Source organism: Schistocerca serialis, chromosome 9, assembly GCF_023864345.2.
Source record: "Schistocerca serialis cubense isolate TAMUIC-IGC-003099 chromosome 9, iqSchSeri2.2, whole genome shotgun sequence".
Taxonomy (NCBI): domain Eukaryota; kingdom Metazoa; phylum Arthropoda; class Insecta; order Orthoptera; family Acrididae; genus Schistocerca; species Schistocerca serialis.
This window is the reverse complement of record NC_064646.1, coordinates 212,128,438-212,147,121: the sequence shown is the minus strand read 5'-3', so window position 1 is coordinate 212,147,121 and position 18,684 is coordinate 212,128,438. Positions and strand designations below refer to the sequence as shown.

At 41.9% G+C, this 18,684-nt stretch overlaps 1 protein-coding gene across 1 annotated transcript in view; it reads right to left on the bottom strand.

Moving 5' to 3' along the window:
• LOC126419068 (farnesol dehydrogenase-like) overlaps positions 1 to 13,420 on the bottom strand; it is a 58,272-nt gene extending 44,852 nt beyond the window's left edge. The window contains exons 1-2 of the mRNA XM_050086149.1: positions 13,242 to 13,420; positions 3,636 to 3,798 (exon numbers count right to left, since the gene is read on the bottom strand). Of these exons, the coding sequence (XP_049942106.1) occupies positions 3,636 to 3,798; positions 13,242 to 13,379 (301 nt within the window). The 5' untranslated portion in view covers positions 13,380 to 13,420. The remainder of the gene's footprint in view (positions 1 to 3,635; positions 3,799 to 13,241) is intronic.
• Between the last annotated feature and the right edge of the window lie 5,264 nt (positions 13,421 to 18,684).

Here is an 18,684-nt window from a genome sequence, read left to right as displayed (position 1 = left end):
ATATGTTCTCGACATTTCGCAGGAACAGATTACTTCAGGGATTTACAGTCTGAATTGCTTAATTTGCCCCGAAAAAGAATGCTCAAGCCAGATGCAGTTCCTTCGCGCAATTTGCCGTGCAGTAGTGCGACTGTCAATGTGTCATCCGCAACAGCAGACAGAACCAAACGGTATAAGAAACGAGAACTACATAAGAAATCTCTGGAAACTCTGGAAAAGCTGTCACCAAATAAGGAACATCATAATAAGAGCACATGTACAGATGACAGTATTTTTTTTTTCAGACACAGATAAAGTTACTTTGATGAATACTATAGCGGCTTTAGAAAGAAGGAATGCTGTTCTTACAAACAAGTGTGTGTAACTTCGAGCTCTTAAGTAAATTCATTTCAATGCGATTAAATGAATAGTTTCTGATTTATTTGAGCCGAGGTTTCGAATTTCAAGTGTGTGTCAGTGTGGTTGTGATCTGACATTTTACCGATGTGTGAGGCATAAGCTGCGAAAGAATATAACTCATCAGTTTTAACTGTAATATTTTAGCAGCAGAAAAGCAGTTTAGACATCTCATTTCTGGTATAAACAAAATCTTCCGCCAAAAACTTGACGTAAACGCCCATGCCTTGTCGTCTGCTTGTGAGCGCTTGCTTCCACGCTGACGTCACTAGGCCAGCCAATGGCAGAGCAGAGCGCTTACTGTCCAACCTTATTATTTAGTAACTTTGGAGGCGCTGTATAAAAATATGAAGGTAGATTACATTAATACGGCGTAATACGAATTTATATATCTTTGGTGCAATTAATCGGCGTCTGTATGATTTAATATATCTCATTTTTCTATGCAGAGAAAACTTACAGACACCTACACAGTCTCTTGTAAATGATGTTCTGGAAAGAAACATGGTCTACCAAAAGATATTTGTACGTATAATTCATGTGACTTTGTAGCCGCCCTCGTAACAATATAACAATTCATGTTTAATTTTCATATATTTTGGTTCTGTTAAGGTATTAGTTGTCACTCCTCTGTCATTGTACAGAAATTCTGAGATGTGCTCACTTAAAGCAGGTTGGTGAAAGAACCACATTCGAGCGCATCATATTCAAATAAGCGAGAACGCGGATTGTCTTCAGCAGAGATAGTGTTTCTGATTTTAAATGAAATTTTCAGTTAACAAGAGAAGTGTGGGTCGCAGTGTATTTTCAAGACACGTTTTTTGCAATAACGGAGACCTCGAGATTTTGCTATTAAATGAATAATTTTGAATTATAAACAAGAAATGTTTCGTGTGCTTATCTTTACTGCGTATATCCTGCAAGAAATTGACAAACATTTGCAACACCATTCGCGAAATCTGCCATCTGGTCCTCCCCCTCCCCCCTACCCCCGGAAGAAAGCGACTGTATTCATCACTGCTCCAAGGCATTTATTCAGCTTTTTCAATAGGTATCGCTAAGAGGTTTTACGGTCATGTGTGCGTCCTCCAAATTCCCCGTAGACGCAGAAAAGAAATTTGAAACTTCTTGAACTGTTCTCAAAATGTTGAGGAAATCATTCACGACAAGTTTATACGTATTACCCCCACAGCAAACTTTTTAAAACTTCATAGCAATGCTAACTTTTGGCCGGAATAAGTTACTGATTTTCTTCATACAGCTTTTTACTAAGAAGCAAATCCAGTTGTAATAGTAGCTATGACTGGTACGCATTCATATGGTTTAGGATTTTTTCGTGTCAGCGTTGATATCCCGACTTACAGCTCCAGGCTCAAAGCCCTGACATGCCTGCAAGTGACATATGAGCAGTTCCAGCTCTGGAAAACTTGTAACAAAAACAAAAAATCCAATTTTGTAAAACAAAATAAATGAATCATTCTTTGAAGATGTCTTCGGAGCTGGTTGGCACAGTAAATCTCCTACGTAACTTACCCTGCAGGAAAGTTAAACATCAGTTACTTGAAAAAGACCTCGTTCTACACGATTCTGTCGTCAGTCATCAGTTATTTCATCTGACTATTGACTACAGTCAGCCGATAGGTTAAAATGTGTGCAGTAGATGTGAATGCATTATAAAATACAATTTTTAATATGTTAAGTAATTTGATAAGCAGTTCATACACCCGTCAAAGAGGCGAGAAAAGTATGTTTATGCACAATGGAAACCAAGGAAGTACTTTCCTATCATTCTACAGTTGCCTGTCCTAAGGTATGTCACGGAACAGGAATAGATTTTGGTATAACTGTGTCTTTTGACATAATCAAAGAGTGAAATAATTCCAACAAGTCGTTAAAAGTTGGTTTGTCTATTCACCGAATATTAACAAGGCAGTAACCACAGGGTTCGGCGTTATATTTCTTTCATCAGATTTTCACAGTTATACTGATCTCTATCTCTTAACTTTAATCAATGACTGCGCCTGGACCAACGTATTTTATATTATTGTTAGTACACAATGCTATAATCAATGTATGTAATGTACTGCATGTATTAATAGACATTTTCACTTGTCAAAACAACAAAATATGCTAGGACAGGATTAAGTAATGACACAAAAAGAAGAGAACAGTTAATTAAGTGAAGCCAATTGTAAATTAGCGTGTTGTTTGTCAAACCTCTCAACAGGTAACAGACACGATTAATGCTTTACAGGAAACGTATTGCAGGCTACTCCAACCAGTTCCCCATAAGGCAGGAGCGCTGGTTTGTACATAGAGTTCGTGTCCAATGAAAGTGTGGCTTGAGGTAATCCGTCACACTTCGCGACCGAGACAGAGGAACCGAGAAACACTCTCTTCCATTGTCACTGAATGATGGCGACATTAAAGACAATTCGTGGAAGCTAGTTGACCATTTCATTGGAGATCTACATTCTTTTGACAAGCAGTGGCCTCTGCAGAATCTTGAACGTCACAAAATTCTCCAAAGACGTAGTTCATAGGCTAAAGTTCAACATTCGAGAGACTCCAAGTTTTAAAGTCACCTACGTAGGGCAAATTTGAGCCCAGTTTGCTGGGTAATCTGGAAGTTTACATTTCAAATGCATTTATACTAAGTGGGACACTATTTGATACTGAAGCAAGCGGCACCTCGGAACCACATTATCTCTTGAATGGCTCATTTTCAGACCAGTGTTTACTGGAAAATTCCTGCTTCTCTTATAATATACTGTCACCGTGTCAGTTTTCGCTATTAACTGTGATATACCTCACATACAGATCTTGCACTTAGACCTCTCTGGCACCTCTATCAACGTGGCGCCCCAAGGAGAGCTTATGTCATTTGGGCCATAAACTGGCACCGTATTACTAGGAAAGTTGACAGAACTAACATTTGCGACAGGCTGCAGAACGATCCTATGGCCACCAGCATATATCTCGCGGAAGGATGTCGACGACAAAATAAGTGATATCATGGCTTGTAGGGAAGCATATAGACAGTTGTTTCTCCCTTGATCCACTTCTGAATGGAACAGGAAAGCGAATGACTAGCAGTGGTTCAAGGTACCCTCCACAATGCACCGTAAGGTGGATTGTAAAGGGTGTAGATGATGAGTACATAATTAGTTTCAAATTGGTTGATTTTGCATGTACCTTTAAATAAATGACACACGATACTCCAGAAATGCTGCTCATACCTGTAAGACTAGTAGTCGGGAATACACCAGCGTTGTTGATGAGGATGTCGACGCCACCCAGGTTGTGCTTGACCCACTTGAAGGCTGCCAGGATGCTGGACTCGTCACTCACATCCCCCGCGATCGCGTGCAGCTTACCTGGCGCGTCCTTGAGTACCAGCTCCTATTGCGAGGCACAAATACATTACTGTATACGAGAAAAGAAAAAATAAAAGGAGTCTAGTTACTCAAGTTTTGCTCTGTATGAGATTGCGAACGTACTCATGATTATGTAAGTTTTTTTAGAAGCGCTTTTTCCGTGATCCTTATAGGTCGTGCAGATAAAGCAACAAGGTATGCATTCCCTGCAATTGACCACGTCTTGTCCAGATGTGTGTTTACAATAATTGTTTCGCGAAACAGGATATTTCGTGAGACGCCTCTTTCGTCCCTTCATTGACACGGAGCGAAACATTTCACGGAACCAGCAGGGGAAGGATAAAGCCAACAGTTAGGGCTTGACAACCAATTCGACGTACTCTGTCGTACTTCCGGATATTACATCCACGATCGCAGTCATGATGATGCTGTACACATATTTCAGGAAGAGAATGGAAACAAAATAAGGCCGCCACTGAAGGAACAAGGATTTACTCCATCGCCGATGCCAGCCTGGAAACCAGTTTGTGGGGGAAACGTCAGAGGAAATTCTTGTAATTACCATCAGTAAACTCATCTGCATCGTTGCAAAAGATTCTGAATGGTTTGTATCATTTATGGATCGGAATATCGAAAAAAAAACAAGAATACGAAATTGAGAGAAGAAGTAACTGTTGAGATAGACTGTCTGTGACACTGCGATTCATTCTAAAGTTGTTCATGTTGTTGTTGCGGTCTTCAGTCCGAAGACTAGTTTGAGGCACCTCTCCACCTACCCTATGCTGTGCAAGTCTCTTCATTTCCGAATAACTACTCCAGCCTCCATCCACTTCAATCGGCGATTGTGAACCAACTCGTATCTTGGTCTCCCTCTGCAACTTTTATCCCCCCCACACTTCCCTCCAATACTACACTGACGTCTCCTTGACGTCTCAGAATACGTCCTATCAACCGGTCCCTTCTTTCCCTGTAGTTACGCCAGAAATTTTCTTTCTCCCCTATTTTGTTCACGACCTCTTCATAGGTTACGCGATCTGTTCTCCAGAAACGCTTTTCTTGCCATTGCCATTAAATTTTTTTCATCTCCTCTACTTTGGCCATCGTCCCCTATTTTATTGCCCAAATTACTAAAATTACCTACTATCTTTAGTGTCCCATTTTCTTATTTAATTCTCTCAACATCGCACGGTGTAATTCGATTACGTTCAATTACTCTTGTTTTGCTTTTGTTAATGTTATTTTATATCCTCCATTCAACTTTATTTACATGTCCTCTGCTGCCTCTGACATAATTACGTCATAGGCAAACCTCAGATGCATTATTTCTTCTTCCTGTACCTTAAATCTTTCTCAAATTGTTCCTTGGCTTCCTTTACTATTTACTCAGTGTAGAGATTGAATAACATCAGGGACAGACTACAACCCTGTCCTGCTCCTTCTCAACCACTGCTTCCCTTTCAAGCACTTCGACTTTTATAACTGTCGTATGATTTCTGACCCGTACGGAGCTTCAATATGAAATCTAAAGCGCGATACAATCTCTCTGCCTATGTACCTAAGCAACCATCTTTTTCGCGTCCCAACGGGGGTCAAGCACGCTCTTTACCGTGCTTCCTTCACCGCTATGCGCATGAGCTGAGTTTCAGCCAGTTTTCCACAGCTAACTGGGCGATGGCCAAACAAGAAAACGAACTATCAGTCATGTGGGACGTGGATACAATAAGCAGTTGCCGAAGATGAATATCACTTTTACATGCTCGAGAAGAACGCCGCTCGAATTTGGTGCAAGACGGTTTTGAAACTTTGTCTGCTGTATGGTCTTTACAGAATTCACAAGAAATGTGTGAGTGTTATTACTGAGCCGTCATCATCGTTGCCTGTTGGACTTCTTTTGTGAGCACTTTAGTTAATGGACCGCACGAATAGTTACGTGTAGCTGTCCACTGTGCCACATAGCTCTTCATACTATTTGTTTTAGGTGTGAGTTGACCCTGACTTCATTTAAAGAATCTGTCGGCTCCAACGTGGGTATGATTTTATCCATAACGGATATGAGGTCTTGGCTGTGAAAATCAATTTTAAAATGTCAGATCAGCCACCTATTTACACCGTATAAACATTAGAAGTTATGAATTTCGAAGGTCAAGGCTTTATCTCTAGAATTACTGTAAATAAACCTCTAAGAGCGTCCAATATAAAATATAAACAAAACCAATAAAAATGACAAAAAGTGCCTATTTTCCTCGCAGCAGTGGCTTCCTAATATGTATATCCACATCATCGTCAACTAATAAAACAGATTAACATGGCATGGCATATATTACGGCATATGTTATTGTGACGCTGCCAATACCTGTGGGCAACATAGGCCACTCCATTTTAATCTATTTTTTCAGTTGACAGTGATGTGGCTGTACATGTTAAATGACACGACATCAAAGAAAGTGGTCAAGTTGTTTTATTATCTTAGAGACTGAAACGTCCCCTTAGAATAATTATACATGACTGTGCTTAAACTGACACACAATATTTTTAGCGCAACGCAATCTGACTTTCAATAATCCCTACAAAAGAGTGACCCTGAGTAACATTAACCTATACCTTTCACAAATCACTTACCTCACAAAAATCTTCGTTACTCGAACTACTACATTACAGCTAGCGCCACTACTGCCAGCTAAATAAAAGATTCAAACTACGGAAGGCACTAACTACTCATAGGCATAGTTAGCAAATGAAAGATTTTAATAGAGAACAAACAATGGATTTACCTTAATAGTGTTGAAAAATCATAATATACATAGCAGTTCATGACATCCAGTCTTACAAATTTCAAAACTCCGCCATTTCTCTCCCCACATCCACCACTGCTGGCGGCTCACCTCCAACTGCGCAACGCTACGCGCTGTTCGCATCCAGCTGCCCAACACTACAATGGCGAGTATTACAACAATGCCAACCAGCCACTGACTGCACACAGCACAGCCAGTGATTTTCATACAGAGCGCTACGTAACGTTGCCACTAAGAAAACATAAACAGCCTACTTACAAGACCTCTTAGAGGTCTCTTGCACAGTAACTCTGAAGACGAAGTGTCGATCTTTGAAACGCGTCAGTTCTAGTGTTTTTTTTCAACTGTGAATATATGGTTGAGCCTACATTTTAACATCCAACTTGGCTACATTGCATTGCTAGAAGTTTTCTGCCTGTTTATCCGGCTGTTATTCCTATCTATTGGGTGTGAGCCCGCTTGTTAATTTATGAACATTATTGGTGCTGGTTTTGTGTAATTTATTTGGTATTCAGCATTAATGTAAGTTAGTTTTACTACTTGTTGTTTTAGTTGAAGTCTTGTGGGCATTGGGATTGATGAGTTCGCCGTTTGGTCCAATAACGTCCTCAATTAATCAGTCGATCAATCATGTGGGTGTTCTTGTTTAAATTTTATTTATGAAGTCTTCTATAGAAATAGCTTGAGTTTTTTCATTTTTATTTAAAGAGTTCCAGTAATATTTCCTTGATATACATAAAGCTTATATTTTAAACTGCTTTATAGGTGCTCGATGGTAGTTCTAATCCGCTGTGCTTACAGCTGTGTGGTAACTAAATGTATCGTAAAGCTTAAAGTATTTTTTTGGGAACACGTGTTAACTGAAATCTTTTATGTCTGCTCCATTAGTGCCTGAATTTATACTGTGCTTTACCGGATTTCTTCTGAGACAGAACAATGTCAAACCGCAGCTGAAAAGTGTTCAAAGTTCAAATATTGATGTTTATGGGAGTCTCTCTTGCATCAATTCGAGGTTGTCAAGTTTTACGTGTTAAAAGTAAATTCATAATAACGGATAGGAGAGCTTTAAGTAAATTTATCTTTTCTGAATGAAGCGTTATGTTTTTGGTAGCCTCACATCTTGTCACTCCAGCTCCTCGCTTCTTAATGAATTTTACCTCGCTCGCTGTATTTTACCCTTGATACCTTCAAAATTTCAAAGAGTGTATTCCAGTCAACATTGTCAAAAGGTTTATCTTAAGTCTACAAAACCTATAAACGTAGGTTGGTTTTCTTTAACCTATCTTCTAAACAATGTCGTACGGTCGGTATTGCTTCGTGTGTTCCAATATTTCTCCAGAATCCAAACTCATCTTCCCCAAGCTGAGCTTCTACCAGTTTTACCATTCTTCTGTAAATAATTCGTGTCAGTATTTTGCAACCATCGCTTATTAAACTAATAGTTCGGTAATTTTTCACACGTGCCAACACCTTCTTTCTTTGAAATTGGAATTACTACGTCCTTCTTCAAGTCTTGGGGTACTTGCTGTGTCTCACATATCTTGGACGTCAGGTGTAATAGTTCTACGACGACTGGCTCTCCAAGGCTATTAGTAGTTCTGATGGAATGTCGTCTACTTCCGGGGCTTTGTTTCGACTTAGGTCTTACAGAGCTCTGTCAAATTCTTCTCGCAGTATCAAATGTTCCTTCTCGTCTTCATTTGTTTTCTCTTCGCTTCCTATAATATTGCCCCCAAGTTTATTTCCCTTGTACAGCCCCTCTACATGTTCCTTCCGTCTTTCGCTTTTCCTTTCTTTTCTTAGTACTGAGCTCTTGGTTTTCATACAGCTTCTTCCCTGTAATCTAAGGGCTATTTAGTTTTCCTATAGGTGGTATCTATCTTTCCCTTAGTCATACATGCTTCTATACTCTCACATTTGTCCTTTAGCCATTCCTGTTTAGCCATTTTGCACTTTCTGTCAATCTCATCTTTTAGAGGTTTGTGTTCTCTTTTACCTGTTTCATTTGCTGCATTTTTGTATACTTCTCCTTTAACAAATTAAATTCAATATCTTCTGTGATATCTGGTTTTTTCTACTACTCGATGTCGTTTTACCTATTCGAACCGCTGCTACCTTCACTGTTTCATCTGTATAAGCTCCCATTCGTCTTCCACTGTATGTCTCTCTCCTGTTTCAGGAAATCGTTTTTAATACTATCTTTGAAACTCTCAACAGCGCCTAGTTCTGGTTCTTTCAACTTATGTAGGTCTCATCTCCTTATTTTACTAACTTTTTCTTCGGATTCTTCAGTTTTAATCTACACGCCACAAAATGAAAATGTCCGCCCCCGATAGCTGAGTGGTCAATGTGACAGAATGTCAATCCTCAAGGCCCGGGTTCGATTCCCGGCTGGGTCAGAGATTTTTCTCTGCAAAGGGAGTGGGTGTTGTGTTGTCCTAATCATTATCATTTCATCCCCATCAACGCGCAAGTCGCGAAGTTGCGTCAAATCGAGACTTGCACCCGGCGAACGGTGTACCCGACGGAAGGCCCTAGTCACACGACATTTACATTTACAACATGAAAATTGTGATCTGAGTCCACGTCTTCCTCTGGAAATGTCTCACATTTTGAAAATCTGGTTCCGAAATCTCTGTCTTGCTACTATACAATCAACCTGCCATACGATATCTGTTTAAAATCTCAGAGTACGATATCGGGAACTATAATTCAAAATAAGCAGATGTTTTGATGCAGATGTTTTGATGTCATCGCTGCCAATACCATTATGTGAGGCTGTTTCCCTTCTTACTCGACTGTGCAATGAGGATTCCCTTTGGCCCAAATGACGATATTTCTAGTGCTGAGCTGCGATAAGTGGCACATTCATCTGAAAACATGGCCTTGGCACGGTTCAATGAATTTGTAAATTGAGTTAAAAACGCACAGCATGCTAAAACTCTCTTATTTCGATCTGTATCCGATAACACGTTCACGAACGTCAGTCGAAAAGGTCTGACCTTTACGTCTTTATTCACGTGATCTCGCATCGTCGTCCTCGGTATACTCTGAAGCACGTTTGTGTATCCACTTCTTAGGAGATTGTTCGGTCTTAGTGCAGACTCCGCGGCCTGTCTTTAACACTGAAAATAGCAATAGCATGTCTTTCCCGATCGAAAAATGTTGGCTTTCGTGGTGCAGCCTTATTAAATCTTTCCTGGAATGTCTCATAATCTGTCTTATTGTCAACCCTGTGTGCTGTCGTTCGTGCACGCCCTCGCTTGTCACTAAACATTCCTCAATAGTGTAACTATGACCGCTCTCATCTATCACGCATCTAGCTATGCGTTCATACTCCATAGCTATGGAGTATGAACGCACGAGGATTCTGGTACAGACGTCGAGATACTGGGACAGCGTTGTTAGAGAGGCCATCGAAATTCGCACCAATGACGACCTCATAAACCGTGACTGTGGCTATAATCTTAGCAAGGCTTGGGAACCAGCGATTGGGTTAATCAAGAGTAAATCGTGCAAACGTATAGTTGTGACGACCACGGCGGACAGAGCCATCACACCGACGTCGTCTCAGACGCCGTCGCAATCTGTTCCACCGCGCGACCGTGGCGCGGACAGCGGAGTGAGCGCTCCGCGGGCGGAGGGTATTTAAATCGGCCCCGCCGCGACCGAACCCAGTTCCCTCTGAGCAGCCATAGCGTACAGATCTCTGTGCCGGCACGTTCACAGGAGCTCAGTCCGTCAGTTCACCTGATGATAGCGACATGTATGATCGCCGAAATATTCCGCCCGTTGGACACTGTAGACCGGCAGTACACCCGTGGATATTTTGATTATCAAATACGCCGGAAGAAACTCAAGAATCAGAAAATACCACACTGATTCTGCGTATCAAGGATCGGACAGTTTGTTGGTAGGTTTGTGGAGGTATGTAGCAGTAATCCGCGTAAAAAACGGGCCATTGATTTGCGTGCACTGTTATAGCGCCCGATAGCAACCCAGATGGTTTCCATAGGATTTACATCAGGCGAATTTGGTCGCCGAGACATCAACGTGAGTTCCCTATAGCGCTCCTCAAAAAATTATAGCACGGTTCTGGTTCCGAGACGCGGACCATTATACTGCTGAAAGATGACATCGACATCGGGGAAGCCGACCGGTGTGGGCGAGCGGTTCTAGGCGCTTCAGTCTGGAACCGCGCGACCGCTACTGTCGCAGGTTCGAATCCTGCCTCGGGCATGGATGTGTGTGATGTCCTTAGGTTAGTTAGGTTTAAGTGGTTCTGAGGTCTAGGAGACTGATGACCCCAGATGTTAAGTCCCATAGTGCTCTGAAGGGATGTAGGTGGTTCGCAGCTGTCAGCGTGTATTAGATTACTACCACCAGTCCAATGCAAGTGCAGGAGAATGTCTCCCACGGCATAATACTGCTCCAACCAGCGTGCGCCCGTGGCGCGCTGCGTCTTTCGAGCCGGGGTTCACCTCGGTGACGGCGTTTGTGGAGGCGACCATCGACCTAGTGTAGCAAAATTCTGATTCACCCTGTGAGGGTACTGGTGTGTAGTATCTGTAAGTGGTTGTTCTTTGGAGGGCGACAATGCCCAGTGGCACAGAGAGTCGCAAGCAGAGGCAGTTGTTGAGAGGCTGTGGAAGGTGTAGGCTGCGTGAGCCAAAGGCGGTTGCGTAGCGAAGGATTTATCTCTAAGTTTAATAGTAGTGGCACACAGTTTGAATAATAGTGTGTTTATGTTTGTGCAGTGTGATAAAGGAAATAAATTAAATTTTACCAATTCTTAATGCGTCTCCATCAATTAGTACCACACCATTGCATTTAACAATGAACGAAGTCTCGATATACACTGTCAACTACAACATGAGGATTGTAACATAATAATCATTAATTAACCCATATAATCTCCAAGGAGACGGGAGCTTATAACTCGAAGAGCAGACACGTTTCCATTGATCGACGGTCGAATCGCGGTGGTCCCGTGCCCACTGAAATCGTAACTGACGGAAGTCATTGAGCCATCATGAGTAACCACGGGTGGTCAGCTGCGGAGCTCCATGATCTAGGTACGATGAATGGAGCGCTCCGAAACACTTGTGCGTGCACAAGCAGAGAAGCTACTGATCGTCTACCCTACTTCACAGGCTAGACAAGCATCTGGACACCACGTTCTGTGAAGAGTCGTGGAAGTCCAACCATTTAGCGTCTATTGGTAGTTTCACTGTGATTCTACCTCTTTCCGTAGTTGTTCACGACAGTAGCACACTAGACCACCTTCGCCGTTTACAAGACACTCGTTCACAACTTGTGCGTAATAATAATCTGCCCTTTGTCAAAGTCGCTTATCTCAATGAATTTTCCCATTTGAAGCCCACATCTTCTCCAGAGTGATCCCCCGTCCGTGTCTGCTCCGCTTACATACTTTTGTTACACGTCACGTGCCCGCAACGCCACTAGGCGGTATCGAGCATCGCAGTGGAAAGTGGTCACTGTTGTGGCTGATCATCGTACAAGGGACGATAGAAAAGCTTCGTTTGAGCGCGTTGCTGCAGCCTGTGCGTATGGTAGGGCGAGTCCGATGCGGGTATATAAGCACCTATGTGTAGGCAAGGGACTAGTGTGGCATTCATGCTTTTCTGATGTTCGTGAGGTAAATGCAGAAACGTGAACTATGGCGACGTTATTACCAAATGCATCCAAACAAGACCGAAGTGCTGTTATTCTTTTCTTGACTGCCGAAGAGCAACACTGGTAGACATCCATTGGAGAATGAAGGATGTGTATGGGGCAGCAAGTCTCTCGAAAAACACCGTTCTGGAATGGTGCGGGACAAAAAGTGGTTCTGGTTCGTAATAATGCACGTACCCATACCCATATCTTATGTTATGCTAACTCAAGTGGGAGACACTCCAGCACAGGCCCTATAGTCTTGGTATCTCCCCATGCGATTAGGACGCCTTTGGTCTCTTAAAAATGGCCTTGAAGGTTCGACGATTCTTGTTGGAGGAGCGGGTATCTGCAACCTGGTGCGTCGGTGAGATTATTGCCTCAATGCTCACGGCTATTTTCCCTGGTTAGCATACCAGTTCTGGAGTGTACGTCCTTCGAACGGAAACTTTTTGATTGCTCCTTATATTTGTATTTAATAAAAAATTTATCCACTTGCTATTACCAATCTGCATTTCATATCATCTCTACTTAAAGCCGTGTGACATCGAATGAATGTTTTCGAAATACCCGAAATAACTTAAAATAATTTAGAGAACATCACTTAACACCTCCGGGCTGAGATGCCATGGTCCATACATAAGACTCTCCACTGACGTTTCGCGAACGGTTGCTGTGGGACTTTCATTGTTTTGTGAAACAACTTTTTATCACTTGGATGCTTTGCTCAGTTGTCACTTGCTCCATGATGAAAATAAACATCTAACAACAATGCTCATAATGCAAAAGCTATCAGGATACTAATGGGTAGGATCACAGATAACAAAACGTGAAAAAACCACGGTTGCTAACCGTCATACGACAAAATGACGGAAAATTCAGATTCGTCCTCTCTTCCCGATGGCCTCAGCATGGCGCCTTGAGCTACATCGCGATCTAATCGCTTTCTTGATAACATCAGTGTTAACTCGAATATTTGACAGTGCCGGAGAGCCCTTACCTTAACTTTTTCGACCCTCCTGGCCATTCCCACGACGGTGAGTCCATGCTTCAGCAGCGCCTGAACTATGGCAGCACCGATGCCTGCGCTGGCGCCAGTAACCAGGGCTACGCGTCCCTTGTATTTCTCGATGCCCATTGCTATGTGGACTGACTTATTGGCGCTGCTGTGCAACTAGCTACACGGGTCTGCGGAGACTGCGAACATTCGTGCCGGTCCCGGCGATTTAAGCACGTAACGATAAGCGTATTACGTCAGGCGTCAAAGTCACTCATCCGTTTTATCTCTGGAAATCTCTGTAGCCGGCAGAATGACCTTGCACTGGGTAAAAGCTCAAATAGATTTTGCGCTGAAATTATTACCATGTCAAACGAAGTTCTTTTTCTATGAAGTTCCGCAACAACTTCAATCAGGACCTAATAACTGATTTATGTGACATACCATCGGCTTACTTGTGTCGTAAAGAGCTGTACAAACCTTTCTGATAGGCAACAAAGTATACCAATGGTGCTTAAGGGTTTTGATCTCTGTACACTCCACTTCATTTTCATCTGGTTTCTAGGCCGAGATTATACTGTCAAGCTTTCTTTGAAAAAGTTCCTTTGTCAAATAAAATTTGGTAGTGTGATAAGCAACTTTATCGAAGTTAGCCTATCGTCAAATTTTCTTTGATGAAATCTAGCGTCTCGCCTTCGATTTGATGAAGGAAAGCGTTCGTCTTCTGTTAACTGAATGGAGAAATGTAACCGTTTGTAGCGTTAGCATCGCTCCAACTGTTTGCCGTTTAACGTAGTGTTTATAAATATAACCATAGCCGCAAATTCTGTGAACACACGTGATGTTGGTGCATGCGCAGTGTAGAAACTATGACGTAATATTTGATCAGAGTGTAAAACTCCGTTTAGCGCCACGTCAAAGAGCTGGACGTGGTGGCCGAGCGGTTCTAGGCGCTTCAGTCCGGAACCGCGCGACTGCTACGGTCGCAGGTTCGAATCCTGCCTCGGGCATGGATGTGTGTGATATCTTTAGGTTAGTTAGGTTTAAGTAGTTCTAGGTTCTAGGGGACTGATGACCTCAGATGTTAAGTCCCGTAGTGCTCAGAGCCATATTAACCATTTGAGCCACATCAAAGATCTTTGTCAAAGAAATATGGAGAATATGTGATCAAATTTCTTTGCCAAAGAAAATCTGATAGTGTAGTAGCGCCATTAGTAACATTTTCCGTTCTGATGATTCTGTCGTTACAATCTTCTGACGCGATTCGGTATAGAACACAGGTAACAGGCCTCAGAAGAGTAATAAGGAAGAACTACATATATTCCATAAAACTTTTTATTTTATTTGTTTCTTTGCCCCGAATTTGCCAGAGAACAGTGGTAGGGAATTAAATTTGCTAGAGAACAGTGGTAGGGAATGATCTGACTACTGGAATTAATTTTAATTCACGAAACTTTAGAAATTATCTGGAAATACAATAATTAAAATTTTTGAAAGAGAAGGACAAGTTTCTGTAATACATTGCCAGATACGTGAGGTCTTACTGGGGACTTGTTGCTCCTGTGTTTAACTATATATGACATCCCCATCTGTTGTCATAAAATGCATTTCGACGAAATTTATGTGAGATTGTACGAAAGTAGCAGAACACATTATGTAGATGTAAGGACAAACCTATTACCAAAAAATACTTAATTTTGTAAATCTTTGTACTGAATAACAGACGATATGTATCGTATAGATATATTACAGTAATTGCATTAGTGAGGATTATTGTCTAAGATTTTTCTATATAAAGAGGAGGCAATGTATGCTCCCGTTCTCTTGTTAAACAATGTACTTTCCGCTTCTCTTGTTCGTCGTCTTGCTAGTTCCTTTGTTCTCGTAAATGTGACAACAGCGTTATCGGGTCTGTAACCGTATGTGCAATCAGTTAACTGGTAAAGTAGACAATTGTTTAAAACTCATTATTCCATGCCTTTATTCCGGAGTTTTGTGTGCCCTGTGTCAATACATAACTTCAGCAGCATTGCTGAGCGAGGCTGTCGGGGCAACACGGGCCCTAGTATTACTAGGCCCGTGTTGCTGGAAAATCAAGATTGCGCAACACTGATAAGGCGCGCTGGCTCTGTGCGCGCGAGTGGGGGCCGGAAGTTCTGACGTCATGGTGCCTGATAACTGTGTCGAGATGAAGCAGCATGTTCATTCGACTCGAGTCAGCCGCACGAAGCACACAGCCATGCCGTACCGTCGTAGAAGATACAGGAGGAGGGGCACACTTCCAGTGTACAAGACAGTGGATACATTTTCAATTACACCATGCGGGAAGTTCGGCTGCCGTATTGCAAGTCCTTTTTAGTTGACGTGTTCGACCACTTGCGAGTCAATGTTGATGAAATGGTAATGAAAGACACACAACACCCAGTCGTCACGAGGTAGAGAAAATCCCTACCCCCGCCGGGAATCGAAACCGGGACCCCGTGCGCGTGAAGCGAGAACGCTACCGCAAGACCACGAGCTGCGGACTCAGCACCATTATTTCAGCGTTTATAGCAGGCCGACGGCAAAACAACCTAGCAGCGCCTGATCGAGCAGATCGCCGCCATTAAGAGGAAAAATTGAATTAACCATTTTCTTATAGCAACGCTCATATCACCGCAACTAATACTAGTACTTTCCTTCATATGACTAGGCGGATCTGGCGCGGCCAAAAATTTTATGGTTTTTTTTTTATCCAAGTAGGTGGATTTTAAATAATTTTTTGTGTTGCTTGCTGGGCTATGCGTAACGAAGAGCCATTACTACTACTTCCTCAGTTAAATAGTATGAGACCAACTAAATGAGAACTGAAGTTAATCCAAACAATCACTGTTTGCTATTTAATTTCGGTGAGAGATTTCACAGGGAATTTTGTGTTATAATGTCTGTATACGACGTAGTTGTTAGGACTAGTCACATATGTTTGTTACCCCCTGATTTTAAAATCAAGCTCTTATGCTAGCTAAGACGGAAAGAATTGTTAACTGCAATAATTCATTACAAGACTCAATGAAATAACACTGTGGCAAATTAGTAAACGACACGTTAGGTATATGGGCTCGAACCCAATGAAATTACATCAGTCGAAATTTGTAGTAATGAACTTCAACTACGGCAAACTTAAAAAGTTAAATAACAACCAAAAGTATTAATCAATAGTCGTTAAAACATTTTCCCATTAACTATAACTTTTTAGAGACATTATATTTGATGCATGCTGCAATAATTCCTCTCCTGTTCCAACTTCTTCATCTCAGAGAACCAGTTGCAACCTACGTCCTCAATTATTTGTTGGATGCATTCCAATCTGCCTTCTTCTAGAGGTCTTGCCGTCCACAGCTCCTTCAAGTTCCATGAAAATTATTCCCTGTTGTGACACATGTCCATCATCTTACCCCCTCTTCTTGTCAATGTTTTGCATAGGTATCTTTCGCCGACTATTCTGTTGGGATATTCCTACTTTATTACCCTACTAGTCCACTCAGTTTTGACCGAGCGAGGTGGCGCAGTGATTAGACACTGGACTCGCATTCGGGAGGACGACGGTTCAATCCCGCGTCCGGCTATCCTCATTTAGGTTTTCCGTGATTTCCCTAAATCATTCCAGGCAAATGCCGGGATGGTTCCTCTGAAAGGGCACGGCCGACTTCCTTCCCCATCCCTCCCTAATCCGATGAGACCGATGACCTCGCTGTCTGGTCTCCTTCCCCAAACAGCCCAACCACACAGTTTTTTATATGCTTGTCCAGCATAAATCTAAATTCTTCGAGTCTCATCCTTTTCGGTTTTTCCAGAGTACCTGATTCACTTCTCTACTACGCTATGCTCCAGATTTCGTCTTCTAAGGCCTATGTCTGACACCAGTAGAATTATTTTGCCTGTATTTATCTACTTCTCATTTCCTCCTTGCTTCGTCCGTCATGAATAATTTTACTTCCCACGTAGCACAATCATTTAACGTCTTCTATTTCGTGGTCTCCAATTTTCATGATAACTTGATCTTTAATCTCATTTCTGCTACTCTTCATTACTTAAGTTTTTCTTCGGTTTACTCTCAATCCGTTGCGTGCGCTCATTAGACTACTTACTACATTCAAGAAGTTCTGCAATTCCTGACTTTCAGTGAGGACAACAGAGTCACCAGCGAACCTTACCACCTATATTCTTTAATCCAAAACTGTAATCGTACTCCTGAACGTTCTTATTAGAGGTCCGCATCCATGAACAAGCGGTTACAACGGATAGAACACGAGAGAATGGGCATAGCATGCCAACTGCGTATTTTTAGGTTCCCGTATCTGTCAGCAAAAACAGAAACCTCGTAGGATCACTTTGTTGTCCGCAGCTCGAGGTCGTGCGGTAGCGTTCTCGCTTCTCATACCCGGGTTCCCGGGTTCGATTCCCGGCGGGGTCAGGGATTTTCTCTGCCTCGTGATGACTGGGTGTTGTGTGATGTCCTTAGGTTAGTTAGGTTTAAGTAGTTCTAAGTTCTAGGGGACTGATGACCATCGATGTTAAGTCCCATTGTGCTCAGAGCCATTTGAACCATTTGATCACTTTGTTGGCCGTCTGTCTGTCACCCCAACTGTTCAAGATACTTTTTCCAGGAACGGTTAGACGTATCAAGTTGAAATTTATGTCGTATGTTGAGGTCTATGGTCCCTTGGCGATGTAAAAAAAGTGAAGCTTCTAAGTCAGTACAATCCAAAGATACGGCCATTTATGTCACACGTCTTGGTACTCGCAAACTCACTCAACGAAACCTACAGAGTACTTCCTAATGACTGTAACCTTCCCGGAGAATTTTTTTTTTTTTGAATGACAATAATCAAATGTTAATGGGAATAGAGCCAAGTGTAACCTTCCCGCAAAAATGAAAGAGAAAATTATTTTACATGTGAATATACATCGTGCAAAGTGTAACCTCCCCGTAATTATTTTTAAATGATATGAATTGAATAAAAAATGCAAATAGACCCAAATGTTAGCTTCCCACAGTAATAAAACTCAATGATAATAACAATGTGCAAAAATATTAAGTCCCCACAAAATTAACGTTAACATCAACCTGATAAATTGATTGTGGGAGGAAAAGCAAAGGAAATATTGTTTCAATTGTAATGATTATTTTCTTAAAAGGATTGATTTGAGAACAAAATTATTATTGGGGCAGTTCTTGAACAAATTAATTACAGTTAACATACATTACATTATCAGATGTGCGCAATGCTGCTTCATTACCTTATTTAAAAAATATACCTCGTCCTAAACCTTGACCAGAGACCCATGCCGACGCCCACCAACTCCTCACACACAACTCCGACTGTCTCTCGCGTGCTACTAGCACGAACGAACTACATGCTCTCGCGACTCGCTACGTACAACAACTGCTCGCAACTGCACTGAA